The 15,417-nt window shown below is 41.8% G+C and overlaps 3 protein-coding genes and 1 long non-coding RNA gene across 8 annotated transcripts; 3 read left to right on the top strand and 1 right to left on the bottom strand.

Annotated features, from left to right (window-relative positions):
• The first annotated feature begins 82 nt into the window (after positions 1 to 82).
• Positions 83 to 5,702, top strand: LOC124208863 (protein artichoke-like). Its single transcript, XM_046606720.1, has 6 exons — positions 83 to 1,906; positions 1,965 to 2,068; positions 2,138 to 2,669; positions 2,739 to 4,118; positions 4,193 to 4,388; positions 4,452 to 5,702. The coding sequence occupies exons 1-6, from the start codon at positions 1,742 to 1,744 to the stop codon at positions 5,339 to 5,341; spliced, it is 3,267 nt and encodes a 1,088-aa protein (XP_046462676.1). The 5' UTR covers positions 83 to 1,741; the 3' UTR covers positions 5,342 to 5,702.
• An 869-nt stretch (positions 5,703 to 6,571) lies between these two features.
• On the top strand, positions 6,572 to 11,001 carry LOC124208864 (tubulin polyglutamylase TTLL5-like). The gene is made up of 13 exons (XM_046606721.1): positions 6,572 to 6,838; positions 6,903 to 7,011; positions 7,083 to 7,399; positions 7,464 to 7,557; positions 7,618 to 7,695; positions 7,758 to 7,936; positions 8,001 to 8,076; positions 8,133 to 8,256; positions 8,316 to 9,185; positions 9,246 to 9,345; positions 9,409 to 9,577; positions 9,648 to 9,826; positions 9,890 to 11,001. The coding sequence occupies exons 1-13, from the start codon at positions 6,792 to 6,794 to the stop codon at positions 10,272 to 10,274; spliced, it is 2,727 nt and encodes a 908-aa protein (XP_046462677.1). The 5' UTR covers positions 6,572 to 6,791; the 3' UTR covers positions 10,275 to 11,001.
• LOC124208871 (nucleic acid dioxygenase ALKBH1-like) lies at positions 10,912 to 12,422 on the bottom strand. 3 transcript variants are annotated; one of them, XM_046606738.1, is made up of 7 exons: positions 12,338 to 12,407; positions 12,063 to 12,264; positions 11,874 to 11,988; positions 11,613 to 11,809; positions 11,363 to 11,556; positions 11,133 to 11,296; positions 10,912 to 11,071 (listed from the first exon to the last, which is right to left on the bottom strand). In XM_046606738.1, the coding sequence occupies exons 2-7, from the start codon at positions 12,186 to 12,188 to the stop codon at positions 11,007 to 11,009; spliced, it is 861 nt and encodes a 286-aa protein (XP_046462694.1). In that variant the 5' UTR covers positions 12,189 to 12,264; positions 12,338 to 12,407; the 3' UTR covers positions 10,912 to 11,006. The 3 variants fall into 3 exon arrangements, with proteins under 3 accessions (XP_046462694.1, XP_046462693.1, XP_046462692.1); XM_046606737.1 differs by having other exon boundaries at positions 12,063 to 12,267; positions 12,338 to 12,402; XM_046606736.1 differs by having other exon boundaries at positions 12,063 to 12,422.
• A 41-nt stretch (positions 12,423 to 12,463) lies between these two features.
• On the top strand, positions 12,464 to 15,290 carry LOC124208873. 3 transcript variants are annotated; one of them, XR_006880673.1, is made up of 8 exons: positions 12,464 to 12,537; positions 13,437 to 13,535; positions 13,638 to 13,710; positions 13,779 to 13,918; positions 13,978 to 14,093; positions 14,217 to 14,478; positions 14,539 to 14,655; positions 14,893 to 15,290. It is a non-coding gene; the product is annotated as an uncharacterized LOC124208873 (long non-coding RNA). The 3 variants fall into 3 exon arrangements; XR_006880676.1 differs by lacking the exon at positions 12,464 to 12,537 and adding an exon at positions 12,921 to 13,094; XR_006880674.1 differs by lacking the exon at positions 12,464 to 12,537 and adding an exon at positions 13,068 to 13,336.
• The last annotated feature ends 127 nt before the right edge of the window (positions 15,291 to 15,417 follow it).

Below are 15,417 nucleotides of genomic sequence, written 5' to 3' on the forward strand. Positions count from 1 at the left end.
TTATCATCGACAGCTCCACAATTTTGTTTCTTTTTGAAAACAGCCAATCGCCTGTCCTTTTTATTGCCAGCTCACCTGGCCTTGTAAGTCGTTGCGCAAACCCCGAACAACACACAGGTAAAAGAGTATTTGTAAGCTTCTTATAGACAGCTGGTGGTTTTAGCAGATTCCGGTTCCTCATGGTATAAAATTTCCTTTCTCAAGGACACAGTGAATGACCATTTTAAAAGCAGCGGGCACCTTGGGCCCCAAGAACCTTTCTTTATCTTTTATTTTAAAAAAAAATTTGGTCGTCTTGGCTTAGTTAAGCGAAAGTGATGGTGTATTGCAATGGCCTCGACGACGCTTGTTTTCATTAGCATATAGCTACGCCCCAAACTGTTATTTGTCTAACTTTCCAGTGGATTTAGGGAAAAGGAGAGGCTGCGATAATACCCGGTCATCTTTTATCCATCCATCATGAAAAAAGTATTATTGTTCAGCGCGCGTAGGCGAGATTTTCGCATCGATCATGGGCGTTGCAGTACCGCAAAAAAGGATACGAAAACGCATGCAAATGACGTGAAATTTTTTTTCCAAGTAGAAGACGCTGACACATGGAGAGCGAAGGTGCGATAACTGCTCGTTTTTATGTTCAAATAACAAGATTCTTGATTTGGGAAATTATCGTTCAAAGGGCGTCGTTCCGCCTCATTTTGCGGAGGTAATGCTGGGAAAGAAAGATTTCTCTTTCTATATTTTTTCTTTTCGGTGTTTTCGTCATCAAACCCCCCTGCTGGGATTGATGTTTTCATCCTCATTTCCTTCCTTCCTACACACTTTTATTTCGGTGCGCGTTTGTTTTCATTTCGAGACTCTTCTGGAAGGAAGGTAAAGTAGAAAAGAAGTGGTACAGGTACATGCTGCTGCTGGCCTGCGGAGGTGAGGGGGGGAGGGATTGAAAGTGGGTCATTGGCCTAACGGGGGTTCTTTTCCACTCGACTGACTCTCCTATACACCTATCCATTCGGTAAGAAATGCACAAGTTGAGCTCCAACTCTCGTCCAGACTCCACGTGTTTTCTTCTCTTATTGTGATCCTTTCCTACTTTCCTGTGTGCGGCTAAACAATTCTTGTTTCGCTTCCATCCACCAGTTCATCCGCAAAGTGACATATTCCGAGACACGACGTGTTCTAAATTGGACTAAATCCTGCAACTGTGATAATAACTAGAGCCCTGGTTTATTTCTTTTCTTCGCTTAACTGTTTGGCCTCATTCCATTCACGCGTGCCGTTTGTTTTCTTGGGCTTGTTTGGTCAAGAAAATCTCACGTTACGTTTAAACGCTCTATTGCAGGTGATCTTCTAAATTTTTAGCGTGAGTCACTATTTGCATTGCGTGCCATTATTCACGTGGGATAATTGCAGTCATTTCGGCTGATCGAGAGAAATCGGCCAGTGACACAGTCGAGTGAAAGTCATGCGAATGCAAAGGGAACGGCCAATGGAAAGTGAAAGAGTCAAATTTTTCTTTTTAATTTAATTCTTGCACATAGACACACACACACGTCGGGCGTATTCCGAATAAGGTGGCGAGAGAATTTTTCTTTTAATATACTGTGTAGTAAGAAGCGAACTTTGTTGGCTGCTGGCCTTGACTCTGCCCAGCCCACCACCTTTCTTTTCTATTGAACCAACTCTCGTGGCTCTCACACAATCAACAAGTGACAAGACTCTGTGGAAGTCTCACCCCCTTGCAAGAATGTCTGGTGGTCGGGTCTTGTTCCTCTTTTCTTCCCTTGTCTTTCTACTTCAGCTGCAAGTCTCCGTTTCCATCTACATTCCACCCGGACCCAAATATCCGTGTCCGGAAGAACCCAGGCTCATCTATCCCTGTGTCTGTATTCGTGGTGCAGATACTGGATTGGTATGAACATTTTTAAAAAACAATTTCAATCCCAATAACTAATTGAATTTATCGCCAGGTGATACATTGTAATAAGACGAATTTGGCTACGTTGTCTGTTGGACTAAACAATGCTCGGGCGCCTATTGACGAGTTGCTCATATCCAACTCTCGCATTTCTCGGTAAGTCACTAGTCATTGTCTGATGTCATTCTCTACGATGTGAAATGTTTTGCTTCCCCCCTCTTCAAGGTTGTACGGTCCATTGTTCCACAACATCGAGATCCGCCGGCTCGTCATCATCGACACTCCCCTGCAGTACATTGAAGATGACGCCTTCCTCGGCGTATCCAACAACACGCTCATGATGATCAACCTGACCCGGACGGAACTTGTGGAAATCCCGGAAGGTCTCAAGAAATTATCGTCTTTGACCGTTTTGCGAGTGGATCAAAGTAGATTGAGCAACGTTTCCAGTCGAGCTTTTGCCGGCCTTCACTTGGAGGAACTGCGATTAGTGAATGCCAACATATCGCAGCTGATGCCCGAGGCTTTTGCCGGCCTCGACAAGTTGAAAACGCTCGATTTGCACGGCAATCAGTTGAAAGAAATTCCAAAGGGCATCTTTCAACCGCTGCGTAATTTGGAAGTACTTGACATCGGTCACAACATCCTATCGAAATTGCTGCCGACCTACTTCTCCGATCTGGCCAAATTGATTAATGTCAACGTGTCCCACAACGGATTGACGGAATATCCTCGCGGAGTCTTTGCACGCAACACGGTAAACTTTTAGTTGACATGATAATAACACTCCCATCATTTTCAATTGACGTTTGGTTGGTCTTTGCAGGTGTTGCGAGTGGTGAATTTGAGCGGCAACAAGATTCAAAAATTGGATTCCAATTCCTTCCGCGGAATGCGCTTCCTTCGTCGGCTGTACCTCAGCGACAACAACATCACCGATATCGGAAGAGGGACGTTTGGCGCCGTGTCTCGTATCGGCACCATCGACCTGGCCCGCAATTTCCTAACGAAAATCGACTTTCAAATGTTTCACGAATTGAATCTTTGCGAAAACATCGACGTGTCAGACAACCAAATCACCAAGATCGAGAAAGCCGCTTTCAAAGACATTTATTTGGCCAAAGTCAACATTAGTTACAACCAGCTGGACGTGGTGGAGGCTGGAGCTTTCGTCAACTGCGCCAATATGACGCTGCTGGATTTCTCGCACAACAAATTGACGGGATTCTCCCGCACTGCGTTTGATGCGACCACTTACCCTTTCGAACTGCGACTCGAGTTCAATCAAATCACCAATTTGTCGCACGTCCCGTTCGAGCACATGACGGGCATCGCCATCTTGAACGTCAGCTACAATCAGTTGCAGGTGGTGCCGAAAAAGACCTTCCCCAAGTTGTACGAGCTCCACACTGTCGACATGTCGCACAACGAGCTGTCGGAAATCGATGGGGCGTCCATGTCCAACTTGTTTACTCTGCGCCATCTGAATCTCAGTTACAACAACATGACGACCCTGAGCGGCTCTGCCGTCGGCAATATGGTGACGTTAATTGAACTCGATTTCAGTCACAACCAATTGAAAGAAGTGGCCAGGAGCGCCTTCACTCGCCTCTCTTCCATCCGCTGGCTTTCACTGGAACACAATTTCATTTCCAACATTTTCACGCTGCCCATTTCCCTATTGGAACTCAACCTGGCCAGTAACCGCGTGTCCAAGATCCCGGCTAACCGCATCTGGCCCGTCATGAACTCTCTTCTCGGGCTGGATCTGAGCAACAACGAAATCGGCGACAACTTGGAGGCGGGCAGTTTCGCCAATCTCATCAGCTTGCAGCGACTGGATTTGAGAAACAATTCGGTTTCTGTCGTGCCGTACCAGTCTTTGTCCGATTTGAACACGATTCAGTACATTTTCCTGGACTTTAACAACATCACCTCGTTGAATCGCGGTGCGTTTGGCCGTTTGCCCATCGTCTTCCAATTGGGACTGAGTCACAACAACATTAGTCAAGTCAGTGAGAAAGCATTCGAAGGACTGCTCCAACTACTTCACCTCAACATGAGCTTCAACGCCATCTCTTCCATCCCGACCGGAGCTTTTCACGGACTGGTGTCGATGAGGACGCTAGATCTCTCCCACAACAATCTAGAACGACTTGACAATAAAACCCACTCGATCCTGGAAGATTGCCTATCTCTGGAAAGGGTACAACATTTCGACTAGTGGTCTCTGAATAACTCGAATGATGATTGAATGTTTTATTTCTTATTTTTCTATAGATAAATCTGACTCACAACCAGATATCGTTCATTTCACCCAAAACTTTCCCGGAGAGCCCTTGGATTCCTTACAGATTGTCCGAGATTGATTTATCCTACAATCGGATGCCCGTTTTGTCCAAGGAGATTCTCATCGGCACGAAAAAAGTCCGCACGCTCAACCTGAGGGGAAATTCCCTCAACGAAATCCGGAAAGGTATTCGCTCGCATTAGATTGCCGCATCTGAATTCATTAACGATTCTTGACGTTTCTTTACAGGCGTGCTTACCAACATGACCAGTTTGGAGTCGCTGGATTTGGCTCACAACGGTCTGACGCATCTAGCCAAAGGGTTGTTGGGTCCTTTGCCTAATTTGACTCGATTGGATTTGAGTCACAACTTGATGATGGAAATCCCCGTCGACGAAATTGTTGCCTCTCCTCGGCTCAAGGCGGTCGACTTGCGCTTCAATCGGCTGACGCGCTTTTACGACGAGTTCATGTTTTTGATGGAGAACAATTCGACGGAGCTCTTGATGGAAGGCAACCCCATCGCCTGCGACTGCCGACTGAGGCCACTGCAGTTTTGGCTGAGTGGTATCGATCAGGCAGGAGACGATCATAATCCGTGGAGTCAAACTCTATGCCAAGAACCGCATTTGCTGGCCGGAAAAACTTTGGCGTCCGTCGACGACGAATCGCTGACGTGCGGACGCAGCGTGAACGACAAGGCCAAGTACGCCATCGTCAAAGACGTCGTTTTTCGTGAGGTGACGAGTTTGGGCTCGTCCATCACGTACAGTTGGTACGTGCAAACGCGGCAAGACGTGGGCGATTTTTCTGTCGAGGTCCGCCCTATGCTGAAAGAACAACCGCAACAACAGCAACAACTTCCTGGACAACCCGATCTTGTCAGCGCTCCAATCATCGCCAAAGATGTTGGCTACGGTTTGCGTTCGGATCAAATTGACGGCCTTGATCGACCAACCCAGTACGTGGTCTGCATTCGAGCTCGGGATAGTTTGGGCTATTTACGACCTTGGAAACCTAATCAGTGCCAACCAGTAATTAGTAACCGCGCTGCTGCTAGTGCGACTACTACTATGCGTCAATTTCTATCATTCTTCTTGCTTCTTGCGATCCCTATTCACATCCTCCTGGGCTTTTGACATTTCCCATCACCTTGAGAATTGAATCAAACTTCCAGGGGGGAATGAGTAGGAGGAGGAGCCTGGCTGGATGAGACCAAGGTCTTGGTTTTGTGATAATTATATCCCTCCCAGTCTCGTGTTATTGTTTCTCCTTTATGCTTTCGTTTTCACACACGAGAAACCATATCTTTCATCATAGCATATAGTATATACAGTATAAAAATATGAATTATTTCCGTCGTCATACGTCACGTTATTATATACCCTGGACTATGTATACTGTGGCATTGTGACTGGATGAATTCCATTTTTGAGATATTTCCCTGTTTTATTGACGTCATTCGCTGCAAATAATAAAAAAGAAAGTCATTCCTCGAAACATGTTTTGTGCGTTATGAAATATTCTATTCCCAAAACAAACAGTCCCCCCCATAAATTGCCCGTCAGCTCCTATCCCCTCGCTCGCTCGTTATATACACCGGCGGAAATACATGCGCGGCTCACTCTCTCTCCGCTGATGGTGCATGACATTTTAAAGAACTATTACTGCATGTCGTCATTTTCTTCTTTTCCTTTTGGGTTTTCTTTCTCCTCCTGGGGGGGTTCTTTTTGTGTAACGATCCAACTATATAGGCACGAGGAACCAGCACCGATCGATTACTTCACACACACCAAACCACATCCGTGTCTATATGCTGCTGGCGTTTGCTCATTCATTATAAAAGATAGTTCTGTATATAGTGGGTCACGTTAACGGGGGAGCAACGCCATAAAAGTAGGTCGAATAGAGAGAGGCTCATCCAATCTTCTGTGATCGATTATTGTAATTGAATTATATGCGCCGTCGAGCGTAATGTGCTATACCTGCCCCAGTCACATAAAATTAGTCAGCTAGACGGACAGGCTTTCTCAGCAGGAGAAACAAAAGAAAGAGAAATCGTGTTTTACGGTGACCAGACGAGAGAGATAAAAGAAAATGTTTAATTCATCGCCAGCGCACAGTGCGTGAAAGGAAACGAAAACATGGGGCCCATTGAACGTTTATTTATGACAACAAACCCCCACAAGGTTTCGTGTCGATAGTCATCTCGCCACATAGCCATCGTCAATGTAATATGTTTAAGGACTGATGGAGATAGACCTCCTACAGTCGGGAATAGGACGATATACAACAACCCCCGAAAATAAAAAAGTAGTCCGGACTTTGAGTTTGGCTTGCGTCAATCGTCGTCATGGCAACAGCGTATAGTTCCGAAATTCTTTTCCCTCAGGTTCTCTTCAGTTCAGTTTAGTTCAGTTCTCTGAAAGGTGGGGACAAGTCGTGAAAATGCTGCGGCTCAGCCTTTAGATTTTTTTGTACTTACTTTTTTTTTTCTTCTTTGTATACGTGTATGTCGAGCTTGAGTATTTTCAAGTCATTCTTGTTTTCAGCATCACCTGCTATAGTCAAACAATTTAAATCGGTAATATGGCTGCTGCTCCCACCAATAATAATAACCAGGTGGAAGATTCAGAGTGAGTCATGTGTTTCATGCTAATTGATTGAAACTCTTATCTAATAAAAACTTTTCTTCTCAAGGGATGACTTGAGAAAGCTGGATAGTTGGTTGATTCAGATTGAATCGGGAAGAAAACCTCCTGTTGCAAAGTTTAGAGCAAGTGTGTTGTCAGGTACACCACCATTCCAGGTATTACTATATTCATTTTGGTAAGCCAATCAAATTTTTAAAACGTGTTTTCAAAACAATTTAAATGCCAGGTTGGTAAAGCCTTGAACCTTACTTTCCGTACCTCTCAAAGTGACGGTTGGTTGGTCAATGCTTTATTGTCCTCACACGGTCTGACAGAGGTATCAGCTACCAATAATGACTTCAACCTACTTTGGACTGGTTCCCACCCTAGGCCACACACATTCTCTTCACTACGATCTTACCAGAGAGTAAACCACTTTCCTAGGTCATATGAGTTGACTAGAAAGGACAGATTATATAAAAATGTTGCAAGGCTTCAGCACTGCCATGGGTCCAAGCACTTTGATTTCCTTCCACCCAGCTTTATCATGCCAAATGAATACAGGTAGCACTGCAGCACAACACGCAACTCATTATAAAATGCTGACATTCTTCATTTTCATTTGCAGGGATTTCTGGTCAGCTCACCATAGATTACATGGCCCATGGATAGTCAAACCAGTAGCTTCGTCAAGGGGACGTGGAATCTATTTAGTTAGCAAAGTAGGTTTACCATTAAACTTGTGGTTTGCCAATAATAATTTTTTCACCGCCGGTATTTAGCCTGAAGAAGTCCCAATGGAGGAGCCTGTGCTCGTATCCAAGTATATTGCCAATCCTTTATTAGTCGATGGCCATAAGGTAATATTCTTTAATGTTATTTTTCGTTTCAGTAAATTAATTTTATCAATTTATTTGTATAGTGCGATTTGCGTCTCTACGTTGCTGTTACGTCTTACGATCCACTTGTTATTTACCTCTATCGTCATGGTATTGTTCGTTTCGCCGCAGTAAAGTACACGGCTGATCAAAGCAGTTTGGATAATCCCTGCATCCACCTGTGTAACTACAGTATCAACAAATATCATGCTGATTTCGTAGTGTAAGTTTCAACTTCAGAGAAAGTTTAAGCGTATAGTCGTAAACATCTGATGTCTCTTCCACAGTTCCGAAGATCCAAGTGTGGAAGATGTTGGTCACAAAAGGTCCTTGACGGGATTCCTCAAATATCTTAGATCCCAGGTCATATTTTCTCTATGATTTAACGATTATAATTCTAATTTATTTTTGATGTACAGGGCAAGGATGTGAATCGTCTAATGCGTCGTATTGAAGACGTATGCATCAAAGCCATCATGGCAGCTACTCCTCCAGTTGTTGCGGCTTGCAAGATGTTCGTGCCAAATCGAAACAACTGTTTCGGTAACACAAATAATGTTGTGATAAAATGTTGTCAAATCTAATGGTTGTCGTTTTCAAAGAGTTGTACGGATTTGATATTCTTGTCGATTCGGATCTGAAGCCGTGGCTTTTGGAAGTGAATTTGTCACCTTCGTTGGGTTGTGATTCGCCATTGGATCTTCGCGTGAAATCGGCCATGCTGTCGGACTTGCTGACGCTTGTGGGAATTCCTGCTGTGGACCCTGCAACAACGCAGACGACGCCTGGTTCATCAGTAGCCGCTCAAAGGCAAGGACGGGCTAAAACTGCGCCTACATCTACCGAGCGTAATCAATATCGAAGGGCTCAATCGGCGGATACCGGCCCACGGTCACGCCTGCAGCAGACTCGCACCGTCAAGTTGACGAGTAGCGCCTCGACGATCACTGCCGAGGAGTCACGCATTCTAACTCAGTTGCGTGATGATTATGAGCGGCGCGGGGACTTCAACCGCATTTTTCCAACCGAGGACTCGTGGCCGATTTATGGAGATTTCATTGAAACACTTTGCTCATCACCAGCTCTTGCCTCACCTGGAGTTAGTTTTAATCGCATGGTTCACGATCGACTGTTTCCATTGATAAGCAACAACCGCACCAACTCGACGACAGTGGCTTCGGTCGCAGCGGCAGCAGTTGCTGCGGCTTCCACGAATGGATCTTGCGATTCTACCGCAAATTTGGCTACCTTGACTTCGGCTGCCAAGCTTCCTCCGAGAATACCGAAAAAATTACTTCGACCGGCCAACAGATCCTTAAACCAACCCACCGGGACTTCTGTTCGCTTCAACTCCTTGAATTGGGCACACCCCAATTGGCGTTCGCTGAATGAAGAGTCCGAAGGCGAGAGTAGCACTTCGTTTTATGAAGATGCTGTTCTCCAACCTCTTACAATAGATAACCGTCGACCAGGTACACTATTTTAAAAGAAAAATAATATACAAAACGCTAATTATTTACAAAATTCATTAGGAATGATTAAAGGTATTAAAAAAGCTCCAACGGTCGAAGATTCACCTACGAGGATCAAAAAAGAAATTCACGAGCAACTGGCAAACCAATATATTCTGAGGTATTTTTTTTCATGTGATTATCTTAACGGTTTTTTAAATTAATTTTAAATCTTTAAATGTAGCCAAGAACAAAGTCGAAGAGGTTTTTCACGATATTTACGCTTTGTTCAGCAACGGTTACCTGGTCTTGAAAATTCTACCGATTGCGTTAACCAGCTGGATCTGATTGAACGCTTTTTGCAACGGCTTGGCTCAGCCGGGCGTCTCCGTTCTGCATCTCCGTCCCCTAAGGTATAATCGAACGAGCATTATATGCCTATTATACTACCCGTTTAACTTAATGTGATTGATTCTTTAACAGAGTCAAATGAAAAAATTGACCGGTAGTGATCGAGTTGCCAGCCTGGCCAGTAAATTGGGTGAATTTCTTGATCGCTACGAGCAGTCAAGTAGCCATCACCACGGCGATTGTGAAGGCGACCTCAAGGAGCTCAAAGTGATGCCTTCACCCATTTTCGACGATTTTCTGGAATTTGCCAGGTACGTTCATACTTAAACCGCAAACGACGTGGTTTTTTTTTAAAGATAAATTCTGAATTACAGTGAAAAAGAGATTGAGGAAGTATTGTGTCAGCATTCCAAAAATGCACCCTGCTCGCACTTTCTGTCGGGACGTTGTTATCCTCGCTCCAATCGCTCAACTAGCGACGCTGTTCGCAATGCTAATTTAGGATTGCTTCGTGAAGCGTGTTGTTTGACTTCGTCGTCATCGTCTGGCAATTCCACGACATTGGGCAGTCGAGTGAACAGCAGTCGAGTCAACAGTCAAAAAACGAAAGAGGAGAAAGTGGATTTGTCCGGTCGAAATGTCGTTGTTAGCTTTGATTTACGCTGCGCAAATAACCGTCGACAACAACTCACTCCTGCCAATAACGTTCTCAGGCCTCACTCTCGAGCAAGCATACTCAAAAGAGAAAAATCTATGTAACAATCTGATCCCCCCGTTTTATAAGGCTCCATTTCAATTGCTGCTTGAGTCCAAATTTTAGTAGCGTCAGTTTTAGTCTTGCGTGTGTTTTCCGTTTCAGAGTATTGCGTTATAGGTCGTAAAATCATCACTTTTTTCTGTTCCAAAGAGGCAACTACCGGTGTCGCCACATATTTTGAAATAAGAAATTAGTCCTGAAAAGTTACTTAATTCATGTTATCAGAGCTTAATGGAAATTTCTCAACAACGATATTTATTAGAATGTGAAATTACTCAACTTATCGCTTATTCGGTGTCACCTTTTTCGTTTTCAAAAACAATTCTTTTTTTAAAATGAACTGTGAAGTGTGAACATGCAAAAAAATTTAGAGCGCGTAGTCATTTGCTAATTGCTCGTACATTATCCTGTCCAGTTGCTTAATTCTAGTATTAGCCAAGTGAGTGCAATACGTGGGCGCTCACGCCAATAATGTGTTCAATTCATTAACCGTATTTCGTGCCTGCTTAATCATGTGTATGTGTCAACAGTCCTACTATAAAATGCTGTTGTGCATTTCCTCTTGTTAGGCCCGAGTTTGTCTCGTTTTATGTAATCGGCGTTTACCCCTCCCCCCACCTTTATATTGTGTACTATTATTTTTGTTTATTACCCAAAATGTATTCCCCTCCTTTTTATATACAGCCTTTTAGTGAGTGCAATAATACAACGAACATGATGGGCAGTAAATTTCTTTACAGGTTGACTTGACGAACATTAAGGTTCAAGCGCATTTTTGACATGATTGATGACCATCGACCTGATTGCAGAAGAAAAGGTAATTGATTGAAGATGACACTATTCAAAATAATTCGAATTACCCTTGATGACAAATTCAGGATCGGTAACTATTTTAGGCACTGCATGATAACACAGTCTTGTTGCTGACGACATGATGACAATATCTCCGTTTTGAATGAAAAGTGGCGTTGGTACCACGGATTTGTCAGCCCCGCCCAGTAAAAATATTGCAGTCTGTCCGAAGCTTTAAAACAACAAATAAAAGGGAAGTTTTAAATCAAATTGATTTTAAACATTTTCCTAAATTTACCTTATAGAAATCAACGGAGCTTCGTGATTTCTTTCCGAATGATCGGTATGCCCACCAATTGAAGAATCAAGCGCGTAATAATTGACAATTGCAGCTTCAGCTTTGAAAGATAGGAACCCAATACTTTGAGCAATAATGCTGGAAAGGAGGTTTAAATCCAAAGGAAATTCACCTTTGGAACTTTCATCATATTCCTGTTAAAGAAAGAACTAAACAATTACCACCACAAGTTTATGTGCAACAAACAAACCTTTGTATCCCAATTATGGTGATATCCAAGGGTGGCCCATCTAAGTTTTTGAAGAATTGTATAATCTTGGCAATTGTTTAAGTCAACATTTTCCTTAATGTTAGTTGGATTAGGTGGAAGGCAATAATTCTCAAAGGATCGCTCAATCCAGTGCTGTACTCCACTCTCAGTAAAAGGGTTAGAAATGAAATACAACCCTTTAAATAAATGAAGGAAAGATTATGTCAATGCAAAAGTGGTAATTGCAGTCCAAAACATTACCTGAGTGTTTGTGAATAGTAAACACTTTCCAATTGTTTATAGGCTGAAGTCCTAGATCATGAAAAGCATAGTTTAAATCAGTTGAAGCAACGCAGGCAGAATCTTGTCTGATTCCCTACACAAAATACATTTTACTTTAGTGTGAAATAGAGTGGCAAACCACCAAAAGTGCAAGTCAGAAGAACTAACATGTTTTTCGAAACTCGATTCATCACGAAAATTGATTACGCCTGACAAATCAGGAGGTGGTTGCTTTTGCTTATAATATTTGAAAATTCGTCGGAAGGCGTCGTTTTTTAATTCCTCTTGCTGCATTTTTTTTACTTAAACACAACCATAACAAACAACTGACGTCCAATTTACACCTTTGGGGATTTCGTCTGTGTGGTGGCTTCTTGGTGAAGACGAGATACAAATTTGGAAGGGAGAATATTACGTGAGTATTAAAGTTATTTACTTGTTACCTGTTTGTTAGTTTTTTTTTCAAATGAGTGTCAACGAGTTAGAGCGGACATTGTTTGTTTTCAACTTTTCATGTTACTTTGAAACGTTTCTTCTTTGTGACGCTAGACGGCTTTGCCTTTGATCATTTTCCACCTGTCAGAAGCATTAGTTTAGCTTTACTTTGCACATCTCTGCAGAAATTTCTCGCTGCTACTATTAGGTAATTTTGGGCACTGTCAGTTTCTGTTTCAGCAACAAAGCTCACTTGTTATATTTTTAATAATGTGTTTTTTTTTACTACTTCCGGTTTTCTCATTTCAGTCAGTAGTTTAGTAAATATTCATTCGACGCACAAAATAATCACATATTCGTGATCCTCGTAAAATTTGTGGTAAAGTTCATGTTTTTATTTGTACGTTCGCGTACTTCCGGTTTTGAGAATTATCCTGAACTATAGTTCAGGAAAAATCTCGATTTTGACCAAATTTTGGATTTCGTTTAAATTACACCAAATCGACCCCAAATTTGACGGAGATCATGAATATTTGGTTTATTTTGTCGGCAGCTCAATGGTTAAGGCGCTATCGCTTACTTCCGGTATACTTCCGGAAAATTTGCATAAAACTAGCAAGTGAGCATTGTTCTCTGTAATTATCACAAGATTTCCAGTTAGGTTTAAGCAAATAAAAGTGCACCGTTCAAGTTATATAAGCAGCTAAAGAACTGAATTGCTTTTACATTGCAGATACAGCGATGAAAACATTTTCGTTACCCCATGTATGTAATATTTTTTATGCAAAGCACAAAGCAGTAATGTTTTTTTAGATATACAATATCACTAGAATTCAAAAATTTCATGTTTTGTGTCTCACAAAACTCAATTGCGTTTTTGGGACTTGAAGTGTCAGAGGTGTCCAATAGATGACACAGGTGTTCTTGTTTATCATGTGATGGGGAATTGTTGAGTGGTTGTCAAAAGTTTTCCTATTTATCCATGAAAATTACCGATGAATTCATAAGTAAATTCAAGTTTATTTCTGTTCAACTTGTTTGTGATGTTATTTATTCGGTATCTGTGTTGGATCACCTTTCATATTTCTTATTAATTATAACGTGTAGGAAGGAACGCGAAAGGCAACTATAGCCTACAAGTAGCCTGCCATAAATTCTTTCATTAAAAATCGTCGTTCTACTGAATGCTTTATCCTGTTAATACAGGTAAAAACCGATATTAGCTTAGTCACAAATTTTGTGAATACCTCTTTACATTCTTAGTTAATATTCATTGTAATTATCTGGAGTTTCTGTTGATGTTGGTAGGTCACCAACCCCAGCGTGGACACTTGTTGCTTTTTCCTAACATGTTTTCTACAAATAATTCATCGACAGACAAGTATTTTTCTTCCTTCAAAAATTTGAAACTCTTATCTGATGCCATAAAACTTTTATTTTCTGTCATAGAGAAAGCTATGGGAGCATAATGAAGGCCATGGGTAATCTTCATCAGGTTTATTGCAGCAACTAGAGAGAATTCATATGAAAAGATGCAGGTCACATACCATTATGAGTCGATTTTTCTGAATGTTTTACTCAAGAAATAGGTATCAATTAACTTTAGTTTATTGCATTAATGATTTAATATTTATTTATATATATTTAGATGCGACATGACTGTTTGATGCCAAAGTTAGCTGGAATCCTAACTCAAACGGAGATAACACGTTGCTGCTGCCTTACAGCCACAGGCAGGAAAATTATTCTTTTCTTCAGAAAATTGTATGTTTTATTTTTTATCTTAAATACCCCATTCTTTCTGTTATTATTATAGATTTTTTATGTTGATAAAGTTAAGGAAAATGATTGGAAATAGCCAAGTAAATAATTTGTGTTGTCTCATAGGGAAAGCTGCTGGAGTGCTGGAGTAATCTAGTGTTCATCGGTTCATCCTCACTTGATTCATTTCGTGCCAGCTAGTGAAAGGCGTGAAGAATTCAAGTTTGGCTGCTGCGTGCTGTCAGCAAGCAAGCAATCCAATTGGCTGTCGCTAGTGGCACAATGGTCACCAGGTGGTGCGAGTGTCTTCAAGGACCAATTTCGGCCATTTTGTTCCTTGACGCAGCAGAAATGGGATGCTGGTCGTGACGTTTCCCAAAATGAAAAGGTATTTCTTGTCAATTAATTAGGTTAATGGAATGTAAAGTCTCGATGTATCAATTGACAGGTGATTGATCATACCACTTTGCCATTGGAATTGAAAATGCCTGTACATTAGCCGAAATGCCTCGTGTGTCTCGCTGCCTGTACCCAGTCGTACGTTTCGTCCCATGCAACAGCAAAAGTAATTATTTTGTTCAGATTTCCTACAACTATTTAGTTAATTTGACTATAGATCAATTTGCTTTGCTACTGTGGAAATTTGAATACCTTGTCAACAGTAAATCTTCCTTAGTTAAATTCAGATATCAAAGTTATTCTGTTTAGTCTTACTCCTGGTATTCTTTTGTTGTAATGAGTCCTGTGTAATTGTGTACACACTTGTGTTGACTGATGGTAATTTTTTTATGTTCTTCCATAGGTCTATCAACCGTGCTTCTTGTCGCAGCCAGATGGTGAAAGGTGTGATGAAGACAAATTCAACCGTTGTATGCAGGATGTGGTGCCAGTGTTATCCAGAAGTTGATGTACTGGTGTTATCCTGAAGAAGCTGTGCCAGTGATATCCGGGTTGTTGACTTGTATATTTTTGTCTGTTTTTGTCATTGGTGTCATATGAAATTACTCAGCCGTTTTTGTTTGTTGTTTTGCTCTGCCAGTGAGTTGCTTACTTGAATTGGTTTCATGTGTCGTCTTTTTGTTTCACTTGGGCAGTATACGATTGTGGCAAACTGATTCTATGTCAGTTTTGATACAGTCGACAACTGCTAGATTAAATTCCGGCTTTCTGCACCAACAAAATAATAACGGCACATGTTATTATCGCGGTTGGGAAAGTCACAGGCCCCCCCCCTCCCTGGGGGCCATAAAATATATATGTGGTTGTGTAAAAATAAATGAAAAAATAAAAATAATATAAAAATTGTTTTAATTTCTTAATAAAATAA

The sequence above is a fragment of the Daphnia pulex genome, chromosome 12 (assembly GCF_021134715.1).
Source record: "Daphnia pulex isolate KAP4 chromosome 12, ASM2113471v1".
In the NCBI taxonomy this organism is placed as follows: Eukaryota; Metazoa; Arthropoda; class Branchiopoda; order Diplostraca; family Daphniidae; genus Daphnia; species Daphnia pulex.

Excerpts from the sequence above, each read along its gene's own strand:
- LOC124208863 (XM_046606720.1), top strand. The coding sequence starts at position 1,742 with ATGTCTGGTGGTCGGGTCTTGTTCCTCTTTTCTTCCCTTGTCTTTCTA. Across the intron at positions 2,069-2,137 it reads TCCAACTCTCGCATTTCTCG|GTTGTACGGTCCATTGTTCC; the intron begins GTAAGTCACTAG and ends CCCCTCTTCAAG. Across the intron at positions 4,119-4,192 it reads ATTGCCTATCTCTGGAAAGG|ATAAATCTGACTCACAACCA; the intron begins GTACAACATTTC and ends ATTTTTCTATAG.
- LOC124208864 (XM_046606721.1), top strand. The coding sequence starts at position 6,792 with ATGGCTGCTGCTCCCACCAATAATAATAACCAGGTGGAAGATTCAGA. Across the intron at positions 7,558-7,617 it reads GAATCTATTTAGTTAGCAAA|CCTGAAGAAGTCCCAATGGA; the intron begins GTAGGTTTACCA and ends GCCGGTATTTAG. Across the intron at positions 9,186-9,245 it reads AATAGATAACCGTCGACCAG|GAATGATTAAAGGTATTAAA; the intron begins GTACACTATTTT and ends AAAATTCATTAG.
- LOC124208871 (XM_046606736.1), bottom strand. The coding sequence starts at position 12,188 with ATGCAGCAAGAGGAATTAAAAAACGACGCCTTCCGACGAATTTTCAAA. Across the intron at positions 11,989-12,062 it reads AATCGAGTTTCGAAAAACAT|GGAATCAGACAAGATTCTGC; the intron begins GTTAGTTCTTCT and ends TATTTTGTGTAG. Across the intron at positions 11,297-11,362 it reads GCTCCGTTGATTTCTATAAG|CTTCGGACAGACTGCAATAT; the intron begins GTAAATTTAGGA and ends GTTGTTTTAAAG.